The following is a 20,474-nucleotide window of genomic DNA, read 5'->3' on the forward strand; positions in this document are numbered from 1 at the left end:
TCTATCAATATAACCAAAAAGCAACTGTTTAATCTTGGGTGGGGGGAAGAGAAGGGGGTCAATAATTTTTACTAGTTGAAGTTTGTCCTGCTGAGGCCTTGGTTTGATCCTCTCATAGGGGGAATTATTTGGGTTTGCCTGTATTCCTCTGCTGGCAGGAGGTCCACTCTCCTAGCAAGTTCTAGGACTTTAATTATTGGTAGGTAAACTTAGTCTGAGGAACATGTTGCTGATCAGAATTTGTTTATCCTTCCTTAGGTGGCTGAAGAAGAAGAGGAAAAAAGTGCAGCTGAACTGCAAGCTCTAGAGATACATAAAAACCTAATTGAGGCTGGAGTCAACGAGGGCCTCAATGAAGCTATGAATGAGCTACACGAAATTCAGAAGAAGTAAGTGCACACAGCCAGACGTTGTTGTTTTTTTTTAAAACAGATTGTTCCTGAGAAGTCTACTGCAGTGCAATGTAGAGAGAAAACCATACTCTGGAGGGTTGATGGTGAATTTCTGTAGTTTGTATAAGATTTCCTTGACTGAGTACGTAACTAGCCCTTAGTCTTGCATATATACTATGGTTCCCATATCACTAACTCTCTCTCCTCCCAGAACCTTGCAGTATGGAGTATTAATTAATGCCTGCATAGCAAGGGCTGGTTAAAATTTAAGACAAACGTAAGAAAAGTGCCTGCTACTTTCAGTGGAAAATGGACTTTGTCAAGAAACCAAAACCTTTTCACTTTTTGAAAATTAACCCTGTTTTTTTTTTTTTTTTTTTTGACTGACTAAATTGATTTGAGGGGAAAAGCCCATTTCTAATCAGCCTTGCTACTGCGAGTCTGCCATAGTGAGTCCGAAATACCTGTATGTGTTTGGACACATTTCCATATACTGTGAAATTCAGAAGTTAACTTTCAATAGTGACTGGACTGTAGTTAAAGGTTTCAGTATCCTTTACAGTTCATGCATTCTCTAATATCCAGCCATGTGAATGTTAGTTATTACATATTCCAATCTTATGCCCCATCTATCAAGAGTCTTTGAGTTTTCAAGTTCTACAGAAAGGCCCCAAGACTTGACACACTTGTTGAACATATAAAAGTCCTAATATTATACCTTCTAGCTCTTTTATAGCCTTTCATCAGTAGATCTCAAAGTGCTTTACAAAGGAAGTCTGTATTACCACCATTTTACAGATGGGTAAACTGAGGCACCGGAAGGGAAAATGCTTGTCCAAAGTCACCCAGCAGGCCAGTGGCAAAGCCAGGAATAGAACTCACAAATCTGAGTCCCAGTCCCCTGCTTTATCTTGTGCCTTGCTACATAAACCATGCACATTCAAAGTCTAGCCCTACACATATAGCTGCAGAATGTTAAGATTTTTAACACTACAAAGCACGCATAATATTGTTGTGTAACTAAGATTTATCTTAGACTACATCTAAATATAATACCTAAAAATACTCCTGTGTACATGGATGGTTCACTGCCTTTATAGAGTTTTTGATATGTTTGAACTGATTAAAAATGTATTGGGAGAGATTAGATGTAAGGTTATTGTAATGTCTGATCATGCTGAATTGGCTAGATGCTTGCTAGAGAATGTATAAACTGTATAGGTACTCAATTTTATCTATAGTCTTAGTTTCAGGATTAGATTTTATTTGAAATTGGATTTTTATTTTATTTAAATTATTTTTTATAAAAATAAACCTGTTTAAAATTAAATCTGGACAAAAAACAAGCAAACTGAGTTAATAGCTGTTTTCTATATAGAAGATGTTTTTCCTGAGTAACTTTTGAGGTCAAGCTTTTTAAATATGGCACAATGGTCAGCCTGAGTAATTTAGGAGACAGTCTTATTTTCAAGGGACTTAGGTGAGACTAGGAATTTAAACTCACTTTTACTTAGGCATATTTGAAAATTTTCCCAAGCTCACCTGAAATAACCAGTTTAATCCACTGAGCAGTTAATCTCTGTTTAATAAATCATTTAGTTGTAAAGGTGGAACATGCTTTGATAAGAGATTATCTAGCCAAAACATTTAAGGTGGTATTTTATATGCTGTTTTGTGTTTGTTTAAATTCCAGTTACCATCCTACTACAGCTTGACACAAATCAGAGCAAAAAGTAAATTATCTAGTAAATAAGCAGTATTACTCACCATTTTTTAACGTACTAAAAATGTACAGTTAATCTGACAATATTAAGCTACATAATTGCTTAAATGTAGATAGTTCTAGTGTATCCTCTTAGGTAGCAAAAGGATGCACTAAATCTAGTGAAAAGGCTTTAGTTGTAAATTAACATTTTAATAGTTGCATCTTCCAATGAGAATGCACCTTCCTTTAGAAAGACACTGAAGTACAAATGGAAAAGTAGGTTTAAATCGAGGCTTTCCATTTGCTGATTTTTAAATTGCCTTGATTTAAATTACTTTGATTTAAATTATCCAGCCTGTTGAGTTTTTCTAACATTTATTACATTGTCAACCTTAAAATGAAGAGGTTTCTCTTTGGCCTGGGCATGCAATTAAGGGAATGTATTTGTATTCCTCAGGCACCAGATTGCTGTGAGGACAACAAATGAAGAGAAAATGCAACTGCTTGATAAGTTGTACTGTGTCCTGGAGATGGTGGCTTTTCATGTAGGGTCTGTAGAGGTAAGTCACACCCATTACTGTTAACACGAAAGCAGGGTCAGGAAATATACATTGCCCAAAAGGCAATTTACGGTCAGTTTATTTCCACGCCAGCCCTCTTTAATTCTCTCTCTCTCTCTCTCTCTCTCCATGTCCTGCCCAGTTCATGGCAGGTTATGAAGAAAGAGGTAGTCTGTTCTCCCCAAAAGTCAGTCAGTCTCTCTCTCGGGAGTGACTGGTTAGTGTCTCCAAGCTCCTTGGAAAGAACAAATCTCTCTCCTGTTTGTCTGGGCATGCTGAATCTTCTCCCTTCCTGTACAGAAAAGTCCACAATTTCTCCCAAAGTGACACAATAGCAAATTCCATGTGGATTAAAAATGTGCTGAAACTAACTGCCATGTGCAAGCAGAGCACCCAACCAGTGTGTGGTGTTGGGAATAGCCTCTTAATGGTCTCTTGTTCTAGGGTTCCTTTTATGGATATTTCATGACTGATTGCCTTAGTCATATATATATATATATATATATACACACACACACACACACACACACACACACAAACACACACACCTCATCTTCCCTACCTCCCCCTCAAATTATTGGCAGAGCCAGTAAAATGACCAGTTTACTGGTAAAATGACCCCTTGTAATACCAGTTTACTGGTAAAATGACCCCTTGTAATGCTTCCAATGTCTATTAAGCTTTTGCCAAAGAGCCTGGAGGCTGCAAAGTACAGCACCGTGCCCTGCCAACCTCACCTAAAACAGCTGTCACCACACTGATTGAATGTAGGATGAAATAGCAGTAACAATTGCAATTGTTCTTCCTGGGCTGTATTTGAAAAAGGAGACACTGTAGGTCTCCAAATACTTTAATTGTTGGTATTCAGTACTGCTGATGTGGGTGGATGTTCTAGTTTGTTCAGACCCTCTGTTATCAGAACTGCAAAAAGGAGAGATCATTTTGGAAAGATGACAATAGCCTCTCCTGTAGTTCAAAGGCTTATTAACCAATCCGCAAAGGGTGGGATGTGATTGATAGTTTGCATTACAATAGACAACACAAACGGTGGGAGGGGAAACAGGCACAGAGAGGGGCCAGGGATTCAGCCAAGGGCAGTGAAATGACTGAAGTAGAAATAGAACTCTGTGCTCCTTACTATCCCTAGAGCATCTGCCTCACAATTAATGTTGCCAGTACCTTTATTCAGGGAAAACAATTTTAACCAAGAGGGCTTAAGCCATAAAGAGTGTGCAGTTTGCTGTGTACATCCATCTAGGTTAGTGAAAGTATTGGGCCATCAAAACCCCTTCTAAAATGGAATTACACTCGTAGTGACTGTGCAGGGGATGGCTACAGAAGGGAGATGAATGCTTAGGCCATTAGACACAAGCTAGGTGAGGTAATATTTATTGGACCAACTTCTGTTGCTGAAAGGGACAAGCTTACGAGCTTCACAGCACTTCTTCGGGTCTGGGGAAGGTAAATGGTTAGGACACTGTAATCCAAGTGCAAGATTCAGATTGCATGTTTCCAATCTGAAATATACACATTCAATGGGAAGGAGAAATGTGGAAACAACTAATGCTAGACTAGGGGAGAGAAGAGGCATACTTAGATATTCAGAGTGACATCCTGCACCATTAACTTCAATGAAGCTGGGATTTTTCTGAAGGTTTGTACCAGGAAATAGCGCAAAAAAAAAAAAAAGTCTTAGGTCTGTGAAGAAGAGGCATTATGGCAGAGAGCTACCAGTCACTCTGCAGACATTTAAGAGGGATCTAAAGCTTCCTAAAAATCAACAAATTATCCATGCTCCTTTGGTGTTCTGCTATGCTAACCTCCCTCAAGAACAGGATTGGCTTTTACACCATCAGCCTATGAGTTGAGACTATTTTAACAGGCAACACAGGTATGTCTTTCATTCACAAGAACTCCTAGGGATCAGATTTGTGCCCTAGGAATTCACAAAGTTTGGTGGCATGCCACTGTCAAACACAGCTGTTTTCAACCTAGTTACTTTACTATCGAGTCAGATCTTGGAGTTTATTTAGTTAATTTTTTTATTGAAGAAACCAGTTTTACTATTTAAGTTAGATAGATGGCCTTATTCCAATGCAGTGGATAATAATAAAAGATGCACATGGTGCGGACACAGAAGCTGCATGTCTTTTAGGTTAAAAACGAAAGTTGGAAATCTCACCAGTAACATTCTCTTCCTAGAAATACCTGGCTGAGCATAATGCAAAAGCTGATACAGTGTTTGAAGAATTGATGTCTGAAGACCTCTTGGACAACCTGAAACAAATCCTAGCCAAATATAAAAGTAAAGCTAATGCTCTATAACCCTTGCATGGAGGACTTCACCTATGCATTTTTTTTTCCCTGTAGCACAATTGTAATGTGGGCCAATCCTGCATTCCTTCCACTAACTCCCAAGGCAGTCAATCTAATGGTAATTACGTATGTACAAGGACTACAGGATCTGGTCCACAATGTGCTGTTTGAGAGCTGTTACTCCTAAGTATATATTTATTAAATTCTTACAAATGTAAACTGTGTGTGTATTTCAAAATATCAGTCAAAGGTATTTCATAAAGATTTTTGATAGCAGTTGGTGTAGTGTGTTTTTTTTTTTAAAATAAGAACCTTGGGTTCTGCAGGCAGATGTATATGAAGCTATAGGATTTAAGACACACTTTTCAAAAGGGTCCATTAATTTTGGATGCTTAACTTGGCAAGAGCCCAGAGCATGCAGCACCCAAAACTGAGTGGATGCTTCTGAAAAATGTTTGCTAGCATGCTGAAACTATTCACCAAGAACTGACATTGAACCATAGCATGTGCTCCAGGAAACTTTGCCCCTGAGAGATGTACCATTTGGGACACAAGGTCTTGGGACAGCACCTCTGCTGTTATGACACTAAGCACTTCTAACAGTGGTTATAGATGGAGTCATAGCCCTGACTCTCCCTTTGTTCTGCTTGATGGATTTAACTCCTAAGTACTTTGATCAATCTCTTTTGCTTACAGCACATAAGAATTAGTTTACTGCATTAGGCTATTGTTCCAACAACTCCCAGATCCTGTTTTTAGGAGTGGCTACTATCAGGTAGCAGGATTAACATCTAATGACAATGAGTTTCTGAGGTCAATTAGGTTAGGTAAAGCATTTCCTTTTATGAACAGACATGAACTTGACCACACACCCTCTTAATCTACACTTAAGTCACATGTAGAGTACAGACATAGCATTGGTATTTAACAGCATTGCTTCAGTGAAGAGCACATGCCTGAACCCCCAGGCTGGAGAGCGCTCTGTGTGTGTGTGCGCATGCGCGCACACACACCTACCTCCTTGCTCTATAGTGCTATTTTTAGCAGTGTAACATCCTCCTACTTAAGCCTTCCCCTGCCCCAGTGAAAGGCTCCAGCTGCTCCCCCCTCTTGAAGCCTGTTGCCATGGCATACAGCTAGCCCCTGCAGTGACAAGTGAGAACACAGCCAGTACTCCACACCCCACCAGTGTAAACGGAGCTTAAGAATGGGCGATCTTCTGGGAAGGAAACCTTACCCATCAGTAACACTACAGCTATGCCATCTAGTGGGCATTGCTGGACAGATGCAACTTAGTGTGAGAAGTTTATTCCACATCTGTTATGTGCCCCTGAAGAATAGGAGGCTGCCACTGAGGGACAAGGTAGGGCCAGATATGCAGCATGTACCTCATTTGCCATGGAAGTTCACTCCTTTATGGTCAGTTGTCATCACTTTAGAATTTTGGTTTGTTCCTTGAGAGGTCCACAATGAAGTCTGTGCTAAGCAAGAGAACGCAGTGCAAAAAGGAGAGGCAACCTCCACCCCTTTGAAATCCTCAGGCCTTGCTCTCTAAGGCAATAGACGCTATGTAAGTACTAATTCTTCCAGCAGAGTGCTCCATTAACAAGTGCTGTCAAAGCAGTCGTCATCTTCTCACCATTCACAAAGTCACAGCTTTTCATCTGCTCTTTCTCCTAGGAACTGATGGGGTGGTGGAGAGCCCTCACAGCTTGTAGCCACTGGTGCTCAATTACATTAGGGTAATTTCCTTTTGGGGCATAGAGTGGAGGTACCACATAACTCCATGCAGCCTATGTACCAGACTTTCTTTTCAGGCATCATCCTCTCATAACTTCTTAAAGGACAGGTCCTTTCCACCTCCAGGTAGGAAGCCCTACAGCAATACAGCAGGAAAGAGTGTTCTTGCTACTTCCTTGTCACCACTAAAGAAAGCATGAAAATTTAGAACTGAACACATACATCAACAAGTTCAAATTCCACAGGGTGACCCTATTCTCATATGTTATCTGTATTAAAACAAATTGACTGACAGTCACAGCTGAGCAGTGAATAAAGAATGTTGCTATAGCCAGGGCCACATGCACTCTGTTGGCGTTTCTCTTGCTATACCGCTATGTTCTAGCATCTAAGCCTTAATTGTGAAGCAGGTTTTAAATGAAAGCTATCTTCATAACAAGGAAGGGAAACAAGTGGAAGCTTGTTAAAACATAAGCTTTAAAAATCCTTTATTTTTTTGTCAATTTAGTAAATTAATACCAATAAATGCATCTAGAAAATCATAGATAACATTCTGCTGCATGAATCACTTAACTTGTTAATGAAAAGTTAAGGAAACTTGTTACAATCCCTCAAAATAATTTCACTATTTTATCTTATTTACAAAGCAAAAAGCTAAGTCCAGAGCAATATGGTTGGTACCAGTTGTGCTGGATGAGTAGAATACAACAGGAGAGTTGTGGCTGTCAAGAATTCATCATGGGAAGGTTTCCTGTAACATGGGCTATAAAACACCTCAGCAGGTGGATGCCAGAATACTCTATGCAACTGTAGAAACAAAGATTTACATGTTCAGGTCCTTGCTTCCTTTAAATGCAGGTGCCTAATTCTGCTAAGCTGCCATCGTCCCTTGGAGTAACAGGTAACTTCAAAGTCAACCAATCGTTTCTGATACATTTTAAAACATCAATAATTTAGTCCCATAACAATCAGGAAATGTATAGTTCCTGCAGCAACTTTAACTCTACCCACTGCACAATCACGAGTGGAATCAGCAAAAAATGTTATGGTACATCACAGATTCTCTTCACTTAGCTTTGTGTGTAGAAGGAAGTACTTGTCTTTCTGGTGCAAAAATGCAGCTTCACAAGAGTTTGAAATTACAGCTCAGTGGTGCCCTAAACATTTTCTATCCAATGAAATTAGGTGTTAATTCTTCCATTTAGTTTACTGCTGCAATAATAACAGAGTTGCTACACTCTGCAGCTGAGGTTTAGAGTTCAGCAACCCTTAGTACAAGTTTAACAACTTCACAAGACATGTTCAAAATAAGGTGATGTTTAATATTTTTACTAGGGTTCTCTGCTGAGATTTTTTTTAAACAAGGAAAAAATGTTACATAGGATTTTCCCCAGTTACACACACCACTTAATTTAAATGTCACGGGTCAAATTCTGGCCTATTGACTTCAATGTCCTAGGATTTCACTTATGTTTCTCCATAAAGGAGCTACATTTGAACTTTTATCAGGTACAACGTGCTCAGCAATGGAAGCTTGGCTGTGGCTCGTCACTTAATTCAGGATCTCATTATAAAGGGACATTATCATGACAGTTACAAACTGGTGTACTCCTTTACACGTTATCTTACAAAATCCAGTGCTGATCTCCCCAAATTGACAATTGCTCACTGCTCAATATCAAATAAAAAAATCCCGAGCCCATATGATATGAGATAAGGGCGCAGTGACCCCGGAGAGGAGATATGATACTAAAAGCACAGGCTTTGGGTAGTCACTTATACCCATACCAAGTGGCTGTAGAAAATTACACCATGCTGATTTTTGGTAGCCTTTTGCACCGATGTAAGTGACTTCACAAATGCAGAGCAATGGATATCTGGGTTCTAGCTCAAACTCTGCTACAACTTTTCTGTGTGTCCTTGGCCAAGTCACTTAGGAGCCTACATAGCTTTGTGGCTCTAGGCCTTAGCATAGTTCTACTCTGAAAACTGACACTGTAAAAGCAGCATTTTGGGGTCCCATGTTTGACACGCTCAACATCAACCTTGCTCTATTTACACAAAGAGATTTTTTAAATTGCCACAGTCTCACCCCAGAAACAGAGTCAAGCTGGGTTCTTTCCAACACATCCACCCGCCGTACAAGATTCTATATGCCAAATTCCATTCAGTTACATTTGTACCATGCAGCTCGGTTCAGTGAGGTGGTACAGATGTAACCAAGGGCAGAGCTGGGCCTGAAATCAGAAACTGGTTACCTGTTCTGCTAATGCTGGATCCAAAACAGAACCCAGCTCCCTCTCCCACAGTTGTACAGGCTCTGCAGGGCTAACCGGAATAAGAACATTGAAGTTAAAGTTACACACAGGCAGCAGAGCCGTTACATAAGATGCCATTTTTATCTTGCAGTTCTACTCTGAAAAAGGGCATGTTAGCCTCTCTGCCCATTCCCCCATCTGCAGAGGGGATACTTTGTATACAGTCTTAGCACAAAGTAGCCTTAATTTGTATTGGGCAGCATAACTGCAAGTACTATCCTTGGTATGCCTAAGAAAGCCACAACCATTTCAAACCTGGTCCCAAGCTATTGCCCATACGTGGTCTGTTTAAAATGAGTGCGGTAGTCTCAGACAGGCATTCACACCACAAAACCCACCATCATATGTTGTGCCTCTGCTGCCAGTCTCATCTGAAAGACCAAACGAGGAATGGGCCTTGAAAGCTGAACTCTCCTCTCACCTCTTTAGGGGGTTCTCCCTCAGATAGGATGGGATCAGCATGAGGGTAACTTGCCCTGACACTGCCCATTGTACCTGTTCTGGGCATAAACAGGAGTTCGGTCTCCCAAACTGTCATACCTTTCAGTGAGTTTGGTGTTTTTCAGGTGCTTAAAATTAAGACATCAGTAGAAGTGAGCTTTACCTGACTGGGAAGAGTTGAGGAAAGCACCCCTGAGTGTGTTTCTCTGCGAAGTCTTGGATCTCCAGTACATTTTTAACCAACAGTCCCTTGGGAGCTTTGTCCATTTTGGTTAACACAAACTGCACAAATCCATAAAGAGAAGATTTAGGGAGCAGGGGGGAAAGAATGTTGCTTTACTGTAAACCTGGAAATGTTTGCCAAGATGTATCACCCTCCCACCGCTTTCAAACTGCTCCATGTCCTATCTAAATGGGATACTAGGACATGAATGCTGAGCACCCAGCCTATTAAAATCAGGCCTCTTTAAGGGGTGTCAAACTGGGCACCAAAAATAAGGTCAATTTTGAAACTTCAGACCTAAAAAAAAAAGACAGATTTTCAGGCCTCCCTATACAGTATGTAAAAAAAAAAGGGGGGGGGCAGAGGGGGACAATTTTTTTCCCTGTGCAGATCACCTTTAACTCACTGCTAGAGCTCTACTGCTGAGCCTCGTCTAGCTGAAGGTACAAAATGTTTAGAGAATGCCCTTGAGCCCGGCCAATTTACATTTTTATTTTGGTTCGTGTTTTAAAGAGAAAGTATAACTTACAACGTAAGGGATCCCAAACTCCTCCAACATTTCTATGGCAATGTGGTCTGCTTTCTGAAATCCTACCAAGCTGTCCACTAATAAGAACGTCCTCTTCAAGCTAACAAAGATACAGATAGTAACACAAGTGAGGGGCAATGCAACAATGGTTGTTTCTACATTAACTAGCATGAGAACTGAGATGCTACCTCATAGGATTTGGAAATGGGAAAAGAGAATTAGTCTTATCTAGTTCATCCTGAGAGGAGTCAATACAGGATAGCACCTAAGGGGAATATTTTCCAGTGCTTTGATCCATCCAAGCTTCAAAACAGAACTCAAACAATGGTAATGCCACCACTTCACTCTGGAAGCTATACCGTGGTCTAATACATTCCACCCCATTGTTGGTAATGCCTTCTTGATATCTACACTTAACTCTTCCACATTTTTATAATCTCCGCAAACATCCCACTGTTCTGATGCACTGTGAGATTGCAGGTAAAACACGACAGCATGCAATGGCTCTCTTACTTCTGACGCCCTTGTAAATAGGCCTCCACCATGTCAGCAAAGTCTTGCGGGGCTCGGTAGCCATAGCCTGGCATGTCCACCAACGTAAAGTATTTCCCCACTTTGAAGAAATTCATTTTCTTTGTGTGGCCCTGGAGAGAGAAAGGTTGGGCTTTATTAAATATTACTAAATGGCCATGGGATTATTTAAAAGGTACTTTATGCCCAACATTAGAAATCTGAGCTGAATATGGACAAGAACCAAGAATCCGATGGGCCTAGAAGACTGGAAAGTGTTTTAGATTCATTAGAAACGCTGAATAGACTTTGTAATGTATCCTGGGTAACTGACAAGCTGACTGAATGAGGGAAGCACTTCATGGTTTAGTAGAAACAGGATCCCATCCCAACGACTGATACACAAGCTTAAGTTTGTCTAAATGTGACTACACAAATCTAGGTAGTTGAGAGGAGGGAGATGCTGTATGAGCCCAGGTAGGAGAGTCCAGTAGGCACATGATGTACTGGACTTACATTTTTTGAAATTACAACCCTAGAGCAGTATCAGGGGGTAGCTGCGTAGTCTGTATCCACAAAAACAACAAGGAGCCTGGTGGCACCTTAAAGACTAACAGATTTATTTGGGCATAAGCTTTCGTGAAGAGGTGTTTTATCCACGAATGCTTATGCCCAAATAAATCTGTTAGCCTTTAAGGTGCCACCAGAACACTAGTACTTACCATACTATTTAGCCATGGTATCAGAAAGGATTTTAGAAAACACTCTACAGCAGTGTTTCTCAGCCAGGGATATGCACACCCCTGGGGGTACGTAGAGGTCTTCCAGGGGTACATCAACTCATCTACATGTTTGCCTAGTTTTACAACTGGCTACATAAAAAGCACTAGCAAAGTCAGTACGAACTCAAATTTCATACAGACAATGACTTGTTTATCATAGAATATCAGGGTTGGAAGGGACCTCAGGAGGTCATCTAGTCCAACCCCCTGCTCAAAGCAGGACCAATACTGCTCTCTATAGTATACACTGAAATGTAAGTACAATATTTACATTCCAGTTGATGTCTTTTATAACTACACGGTAAAAATGAGAAAGAAAGCAATTTTTCAGTAATAAAAATACAAAAGTGTCACAGCACATTATGTCTGATTTTGTAAGGAAATAGTTTAAGTGAGGTGAAACTTGCAGGTACGCAAGACAAATCAGACTCCTGAAAGGGGTACAGTAGTCTGGAAAGGTGAAGAACCACTGCTTTACGGATCCTGGTCTTCACACATAGCCAGAGAACCTAGTCTCTGCCTACGGGAGGTTCTCAGTTTGGGCACCGTGGATGGGAATTGGGGGGGTTGGAATCCTCTCCCCACCTCACATGCTGAAAGCAGGACACAGGATACCTGGGGAGCTGCTCCAGAGCCACCACTGAAGCCTCTGCTGAAGTAGCATCAGTAACACACTCAAAAAGCCTGTGTTGTGAGTGTTTAAGTCAATAGATCTACTGTCACGGCATCACTGGCCACGCCCCCAAGTCTCCCTCTGTGGATCCATAGGGTATGGCGGTGGATTTAGCTCCGAGTGCCAAACTACTCTCAAAAAGTGACTACAAATTAGCTTGGTAGGGCTGTGTGTTTGTTTTGTCTCAGTGGCTGCACATCAAGTGTGCTCCAATTTATGAGTAATAAGATTCTTTTTTTCCTCCCAACTGTTAGCCCTGCAAACTTACCCTGGGCTCTGAGAGACAAGCTGGGTTCTTTTCACCTCATATTTCCAGTAATAGGACTTTTGCAAATGAACCTTAAAATTTCTGTTGAAGATGCACAAGCCAGAACAGAATCCAGCTTACGCTCCCAGAGCTTTGTGTTACCCCAGAGCTAAGGTTAGCCCTCTTTCTCTCATCTCCCCTGACTGGCAGGAGCTTCCAGTTGAGATGGAGGGAATCCCATAACGACACTTACTGGAGTTTTTGACACTCGGACTTCAACATCGGGAGCCAATGAAAACAAGGCCTTTATTAAGGAGGATTTCCCAACATTGCTTCTGCCCACAAAGCACACCTGGAGAGAGACAGGAGAAAGGAGATACTATTGTTAGTTTTCTCTCCTTCATCCAACCCCACCTGTGCAACAGGAGCGGGTCACTCCTGCAAATCCTCAATTAGTTCTCGTGGCCTTAACACCTTAGACGAGGAAGGATGGTCCAGTGACTACGGCACTCACGTAAGTCTTGGGAGCCGAGTTCTAGACCATACCATAGACTTCCCGTGTAAAGCTGAGCAAGTCATGTAGCCTCTCAGTTCCCCATCTGTAAAATGGGGATAATAGCACTTCCCTATCTCACAGGGGTGTCATCATAGAGTGTGAGGTGCTCAGATACCATGGTGCTGGGGGCCATATATGTAACTAAGACAGACTCACTTTCAGGGAATGTCTTTGTGCTAGTTGATACCCTCCTATATGAAAAGTCGCCGGAAGGGCCAAGTTAGGTTGAAAACTTAGTACCCCTGACAACATGAAATTTCCATGTAACTGTCCTATCTGTAGGGATAAATATTTTGTTCCCTTAATAAGGGACTTAGTCCTTCAACTCTGTAGAAGTCCCAGGATCTGTAAAATCTTGGGACATCTGCAGAAAGCCCAGGCATTAGTCTATTCCTTGGACCCCAGGCTCTTCAGAAGCTGCGCTTCCATCAGTTCCCCTGCCCAGTGTGGACAAAAATGCACCACTTGCTCCGAGGGAATTGACAGTGCAGAGCAGGTTTCCCTACATAAAGTTCATGCTGACACAGCCCCCATGGTTCACAGAGGGCTGAGGCTGCACAGAGACGCTCCATGTGGTCAAACCCCAACTGCCAAAACTACAGCACCCAAATGCATGAATTCAGGGGAGGGGAGATAGGGACGATGCTGTATAGGATGGACTCCCTGCTCCCCCCACTCAGCATGTGTTCTGACCACAGGAGCAAGGATACCACCTCCCTCTCCATCCCTGGAAATGGCTTCACCTCAGGCTGTGACAGCTGTGGTGCATGGTCCATGCGGACGGCAGAACTGAAATAATCAATCACATGTCTGCCCGAGGGTTTGAAAAGCGCCTCTGCCCTGTGGATGTCATCCAGGCCAGGGTTGAAAGTCCGGAAGCTTGCAGTGTTCACGTTCGGGGCTAGATACTTCTCTAGACCCTGGAGAGGGAAAACTACACCAGTGAGCTTTTTATCCTCCAGTTGCAGCACTTCTGAAAATGATGCATTTTTGGTAGAGCTCCTCCACGTAGCGCTGTGTCTCCGGAGCAGGCAGTTTGCCCCCGCAAGCCTCCTCATCCTCTGTAGCTGGAGCATCTCTGGCCGCTCTGCCCAGTCTCCCAAAAGCTCATCAGCCTGCAATGGTTTAAAGAGTCCTTAAAGAGCTAGTCCAACAGCTGAACCAAAGGTAGCTTCACACTGGAGATCCGAGTGTCTCATGCTCAAAGCCCTGAGTGGAGGGAACTTTAAGAGGGTTATTATATTTGTACCGCAGTAACACCCGCCTCACACCCCAAGAGAAGATGGTGTCCCTGACGCGTTCACAACCCGGGTGTCAGGCAGGGCACCCAGTGGAGTTAAGCCGGGAAGATGGACGCACTGGAAATGCAGGAGGTCTGTGGAGGATGGTTGGGTCCTGTGCGGAGACAGGCCCTGCAGCCGGGCCCGGGGAGGAGGAGCGCGGGCTGGGGGCGGGGGGGCGCTTTGCAGTGGGGCCAGGCGCAGCAAGGTTGGAAGGATGCCAGAGCACCGGGGGAGAGGGGGGGCGGCAGTGGGTGCTCAGGCGGGTTGCGATGGCAGCGGGGAGGGACACGCAGCGGAAGGGGCTGCCCGGGACTCACCCTCTCCCTGGCGGCCGCAGCCCGACCTCTCCGCGGCCCTTAACCCCGGCCGGGGTGATCACTTCCGGGCAGGGAGGTGGGGCTGGGCCGGCGCTGCGGGGTGATGGGGAGGAGGCGCCGCATGGAGGGCCGGGCCTGGCCCCGGCCTCTCCGGAGCTGAGATCCTTCCTCTCCCCCGTCCCCGCGGGCTGCCGAGCCGCGAGCACCCTGCGGGGGCGGTGTGTGCCGTGGGGTGGGGGCTCCCCTCGGGCCCAGCGCCCCCATGGGGCCGGCTTTGCACCTGCCCCCCACCTCCACACTTTGCATCCCATCCACACCGTACGGCCTGGGCGCTCGCTGCTTCCTCTCTGGCCGGCCAGCTGGAGAAGCCCCGTCCCGGGCTGATGAGCTCACGGGTGCTGAAGCAGATGAAGCAGGTTAATGGAGGGGGCAGGGAGTTTATTCATTGTTTGAAACTGTTGTTTGAAGATTGTTTGAAACTGTTGCTCCCTCTTTAACTCAAACGCCTGATAAAAGGTGTCACCCAGCCTCCCTTTCCCACTTGAGAGCAGAGAAGGCTCCCCCTGCACATGTAAGCCCAGACTGGACAGCCCTGCTCATTTCTAAGATTAAATCATAATAATGGAGAGGGCCTTTCAGGCCTTCTTCCCCCCTTGTAAAAAGGAAGAAGAAAAGCACAGACCCATTTTTTCCCTTTGCAGTTCATCTTTAAGCTACCTCGCCTCCGCATTGTACAGCCCAAGTCGATTTCAGAGCAGCCCAGCACTGCACTGCTCTGCTCCAAGGCTGGGCAGCGGCTCGTGAAAGAGAATCTGTTTCCTCTTCCATCACAGCCAGGGAGCTGAGCAGCTCTGGAGAGCGGTGGGCTGGCTCTAAACTTTGGGACCTTCAACTGTATAGTGCCAAGTTAGGAGCTACTTCAATACTGAAACAGACAACGCAAGTTTAAATGCACCCCAGAAGGAGGTTAGTAGGGATGGAAAGTAAGGGGGGCCTGGAAGAGGAAGAAGGTAGCAAGGAGGCATAAAAATGGGGTTTGGCTGCCTTTGCACTTAATGTTTGTAATACTCAATTTAAAAATAGGAGGCAAGATAATTATTATAGAACCCCTCTCCCCTTGTTAATTTCCTGGCTGTCAACCCCATTCTGTTTCTTTTATTCAGGAGGTTTTATTAGGCAGTATTGTTGGTTAGTGCACAGCCATGTAATCACTATAAAAGGTTCAACTAGCCAATCAGAACATGGTTTTGGACCATCAGTGTTCCCAGCCAGACTCCCAGTAAGAAGGATAAGGCTGATCCTACAGTTTATCCATTTCAAATCCGTGAAGGAGAAACAAGCTAGAGGTAGGCCTGTACTGGGTTTTTGGTAGCTACACAGATGTACATGCACCAGTGCAAGCCCCTAGTGCAAATGCACTGCCCCAGCGCAAAATGTGATTTGCACCAGCAGGCTTTCTCTGGTTTCAAATTAAAAACTCCAGTGCAAATAAAGGCCATAGTTAACAACCCAGTAATAAAGGAAACTGGAATTACTTGCTCTGATCACCAGGTGGCAATAAAGGGGCAGTCAGTTAAAGAGCGTTTTTTAGAAACACTCACTATAAATTACAGACAAAAATTATGTTAAAAGAACATTACGTTTGCAAAGTTAACCACTCAAACGTAAAGAAATACCAGATGTGCACTGCTTGTGCAACCTTACTTGCATATGTGCTTACCTTGTGCATATGCATTATGATACAGTCTTTATTTTGTCCATCGGAGTTTTATACTGACCCCATCACTGCAGTGGCTGAGCACCTTCCATGTCAAATCAATAGGAGTAGCAAAGCCCCTCAGTGACTTCATACATTCTCTGGTGCTTCTGGGATCAAAACCCCACTCTCCCCACAGCTGCCAGTCCCAGTCTCCTTGCACAACAAGTTCTAGTCTCGCCCCCACCCCCAAATTCCCAGTTTCTCTCTCCCCCTTCCAGTCTCACTCTCACCAGCCTCCTTGCCCCAATCTCCTTCTTTCCCCAGTCTGGCTCTTGTCCTCTCTGCAGTCGAGTCAGACAGCTTTCTCCTCACTGCCTGGGTGCCAGCAGGGATCACAGCCACACCCAGGCCTGGAGCTGCTGTCACAGGGAAAGTACAGCTTTACCCCATAGCCCTGGGCTGGGGCATGCTCATCACTCTGTGGGGATGGCACATGCACAATTTGATCAGCACTAAGATCTATGAGAGGCTTGAGCATCCTCACTGAGAACAGAACCTTTGGAAATTTTAGCTGTTAAACTCTAGGATGTCTCTACTGAGCCTGTGCAAAATGATTTTTTTCCCAAGATTGATGCAAAGGCCAGCCCCTACCAAATTTCAAGTGCCTGCTTCAGAGCACAGGCACACTAGTGTTTCTCAAAGAAAAGGTCATTTGCAGAAATGGCTGTAGCATTTAGGGTGAAACTTTCCCAAATTATTCAGCCCGAGGCAGCTTGAGAAATTTCAGCCCAAGTGGTTATAGTTTGGCAATTGATAAGCAACTGAAAACAGGGTCTTGTAATGGGAAGCGTTGGGCAACCTTAAAATAGGTACAGCTATGACCCCCTACAATAGAAGAAAATGGGGGTATATATTATACTGAGCATACATTTGCATGTGCCAAAGATCACTGAAGATACAGACAGCTGGGTTGTTGAACTGTGCCAAAGCTGTTGATAGAACCTATTCTGTGTTCTTCCCAACAAGCCCACGTGTACATTAACAGAAAAGTGTTCTCTGTGGTAATGTAGGCCTTAGTGGATCAATGCAGGAGATCCATGACAAGGTCCATAGGGTGGCCAGATCAAGTGCACAATGCCAGAATTCGAAAATAAAAAAATAAAAGGCCGCACTTTCAAGAGTGAGCAAAATGGGAACTGCATTATCAGTATCCCCTACCAATACCAATATTGATGGTGTTTCTGTCCACACTGTGCCCCTGGGTGACCCTACATGCCCAATATTTCCATGGCTCAAGGAATCTTTCTCTGACTTTACAAACCCACAGAGAACAAAACTCTACTGAGCAAGTGCAGGACGAGGGTGGAGTGTGCTTTTGGGAGACGGAAATTAAGATGGAGATATCCACTGGCTGCACTGGTATCTCTGTGTCTAATGTTTTTATTAGACGTCTGCTGCATTTTGCATCGGGATCTGAAAACATTTTGCATGGGGATCTGTCAGTCAAGGTTACACTGACCAGGCAGTCACGCTGGCTCTGACCTTTGTACTAAACAGAGAAGTGACTGTTAACCCTGCTTGCAGTCTGTGGTTGCATGTAGTTTGAAACCGAGTGGGGGAAGTGGATGTAGGGCAACAGCTAGATAATGTACTGTAATGCTGGTCTGTTTCGGTTATTTGCATTAAAACCACCCTTATAAAATTCTCTGTAATTGTGCTGAGCGTAGTTGATAGATTATTTGTTTTTATGGTAGTGAGGTTATTTTCTGGCTGTTTTCCAAATGACTTAGGATGCAACAGGGAAGGCATTGTTTGATTTGCATTAAAGACCAGTGTAACTGATGTGCAAAGTACACGTGACTTTTTGTTTCCAGCCCGCACTTTTTAAATACTTAAATATATGCAAAAGCCATACAAACCCGAACGTGTACAGGGGCAATGTTTGCCTTATGCGTGCCTGAAATTGAGGTACATAGTCTCCTTCCATTTATCTGGCACAGTAATTGAATGACTGGAGAAAGGCTGAGAAGGGCAGGAGAAGCTGGTGTAGGTGCCCATTGTGATAAAGCTGCAGGCAATGGGTGTGATTTTGAGCCCAATAACAACACCGCCACATCAGCCTCTGTATGCTGCTATGGGACCAGTCCTGGGAGAATTCCACCAGTGCAGGCACTGCATCAGACAGCTGCAGGTTGTCCTATGAGGCTTCTGCCAGGAATAGATGGGATATGCAAATGGCAGGGGTTACAGGAGCAGGGCCAGAGCACTACAGCAATACTGGGTTAGGCTGCCGGCCACAGGCAGTTCGGATTGGGCTGCTAACTTTAGGTAGCTCCCTGGAACAGTCCAGAAACAAAAGGGCACTAGGTGACTTTTAACCACCTTTTCCTTGCTTCTTCCCCTTCACATTTCCCCTGGGCTGTGAGGTTTGTGTTGTGCCTCTAAGAGTACATCTGCACTGCAGCTGGAAGGTGTAAATTCCAGCTCAAGGAGACTTACCTGCGCTAGCTCTGAGCAAGCTAGTGCGCTAAAAATAGCAGTGTAGCCCCAATGGTGTCAGTGGCTAGCCGCCTAGTGACTCAGATGGGATCATACTCAGGGCGTCTAGCCCGTTCCACTGCTTGCACTGCTGTGGCCACACTTCTGTTTTCAGCACGCTTGCTCTAGTGCAGGTCTGGCTCCTAGAGCCGGAATTTACATCTTCTAGCTTCAGTGCAGACATATCTAAGGCACAGCACAGAATCTTCCCCATCTCTCTGTTGCTTCCAAATAGCTGTTAAACAACTGGGGATGAAATTCTGTCTTCCCTGTGCATTGCTGTCTCCCTTCTTATGTATTCCAGCATCAGTTCCTTGTCTTCCCACTGGTACCACTCCCTGCTTTCGCAGAGTGCTCCTGCCTTTTTCAAAGTGACTGGCACATGAGATCGCCAGTCTGGGGGCATGGATTTTTAATAAATCTATCTATTCAGGGGTGCTACCATGTGACTAAAGAACAGCTAACATCAGACCTATATTTAAGAAAGGGAAAAAAGTCACCTTTGTCCGGCTTGTCCTTGTCTGTCTCTCCACAAATGCAAGTCAACACCATACCATTCTATTTTGTTATGAGCACGTTCTTTCCATTTCTGGCCAAAGAGTTTTGTCATGGGATCAGCCCAGCATGTTTTCAGTCTGCCTAGCGATCGCTTGTGGTCTCTGGGGATCCAGTCACTGATGTGGGTTGTCCACCTATTGTCTTGCCTGCGGTCTACATGACCCGCCCATCTTTGCTTTGCATCGTACATCGCCTGCACTACACCTGTAATTGCACAGATCTATTAAATTATGAATAAAAGAATAATTAAATTCATGGAGATAAATGGAAAAAGGGAAATAATGCCACATGGACTATGCCAGACTAACCTGATATCCTCCTTCAAGAAGATAACTGATTTTTTAGATAAGGGAAATGCAGTAGCTCTGATATAGCTGGACTTCAGTAAAGCATTTGACATGGCGTCACATGGGAAATTATTAGTTAAATTAGGGAAGATAGGGATTAGTACAAGAATTGTGAGGTGGATGAGGAACTGGCTTATGGGGAGAGGACAACCGGTTGAGTTAAAGGTGAACTATTAGACTGGAGGGAGGTTACTAGTGGAGTTCCTCAAGGATCGGTCTTGGCACCAATCTTATTTAATACTTTTATTTATGACTGGCATGAAAAGTAGGAATGCGCTAATGAAATTTGTTGACAGTATGAAGTTGGGAGGCATCGCCAATACAGAGGAGGATCGGAACATTGTACAGGAAGATCTGGATTACCTTGAAGACTGGAGTGACAGAAAAGGGATGAAATTCAATAGTTTGAAGTGCAAAGTCATGCACTTAGGATCTAGTAATAAGAATTTCTGCTACCAGCTGGGGGCTCACCAGTTGGAAGTGACAGAGGAGGATGGAGATCTGGGCGTGTGGGCTGATCAAGGATTACTAGGAGCCACCAATGTGATATGGCTGCGAAAAAGGCAAATGTGATCCTAGAATGTATTAGGCGAGGCATTTCCAGTAGAGGCAGAGACGTATTAATGCGATTGTACAAGGCAGTGGTTAGACCTGCTCTGAGACACTGTGTGCAGTTTTGGTCACCTATGCTGAAGAAAGATGAACTTAAACTGGAACAGATGCAGAGAAGAGCTACTAGG

General features: G+C 43.9%; 1 protein-coding gene across 2 annotated transcripts; it reads right to left on the reverse strand.

Moving 5' to 3' along the window:
- Positions 1–5,290: 5,290 nt before the first annotated feature.
- Positions 5,291–14,652, reverse strand: GTPBP8 (GTP binding protein 8 (putative)). 2 transcript variants are annotated; one of them, XM_065414948.1, is made up of 8 exons: positions 14,593–14,652; positions 13,736–14,107; positions 12,690–12,788; positions 10,738–10,868; positions 10,225–10,324; positions 9,636–9,754; positions 7,395–7,520; positions 5,291–6,849 (listed from the first exon to the last, which is right to left on the reverse strand). In XM_065414948.1, exons 2-7 carry the CDS (start codon positions 14,066–14,068, stop codon positions 7,439–7,441), a joined length of 864 nt encoding a protein of 287 aa, XP_065271020.1. In that variant the 5' UTR covers positions 14,069–14,107; positions 14,593–14,652; the 3' UTR covers positions 5,291–6,849; positions 7,395–7,438. The 2 variants fall into 2 exon arrangements, with proteins under 2 accessions (XP_065271020.1, XP_065271028.1); XM_065414956.1 differs by having other exon boundaries at positions 13,736–14,215; positions 14,593–14,624.
- Between the last annotated feature and the right edge of the window lie 5,822 nt (positions 14,653–20,474).

This window comes from Emys orbicularis, chromosome 1, assembly GCF_028017835.1.
Source record: "Emys orbicularis isolate rEmyOrb1 chromosome 1, rEmyOrb1.hap1, whole genome shotgun sequence".
NCBI lineage: Eukaryota > Metazoa > Chordata > Testudines > Emydidae > Emys > Emys orbicularis.

Bases quoted from the DNA above. Each gene is read 5' to 3' on its own strand.
- GTPBP8 (XM_065414948.1), bottom strand. From the start codon at position 14,068: ATGCTCCAGCTACAGAGGATGAGGAGGCTTGCGGGGGCAAACTGCCTG. The intron at 10,325-10,737 runs GTAAGAGAGCCA...TATCTTTGTTAG, and splicing joins TATTTACAAGGGCGTCAGAA to CTTGAAGAGGACGTTCTTAT. The intron at 7,521-9,635 runs GTAAAGCTCACT...TTGTTTCTACAG, and splicing joins CCTCAACTCTTCCCAGTCAG to TTGCATAGAGTATTCTGGCA.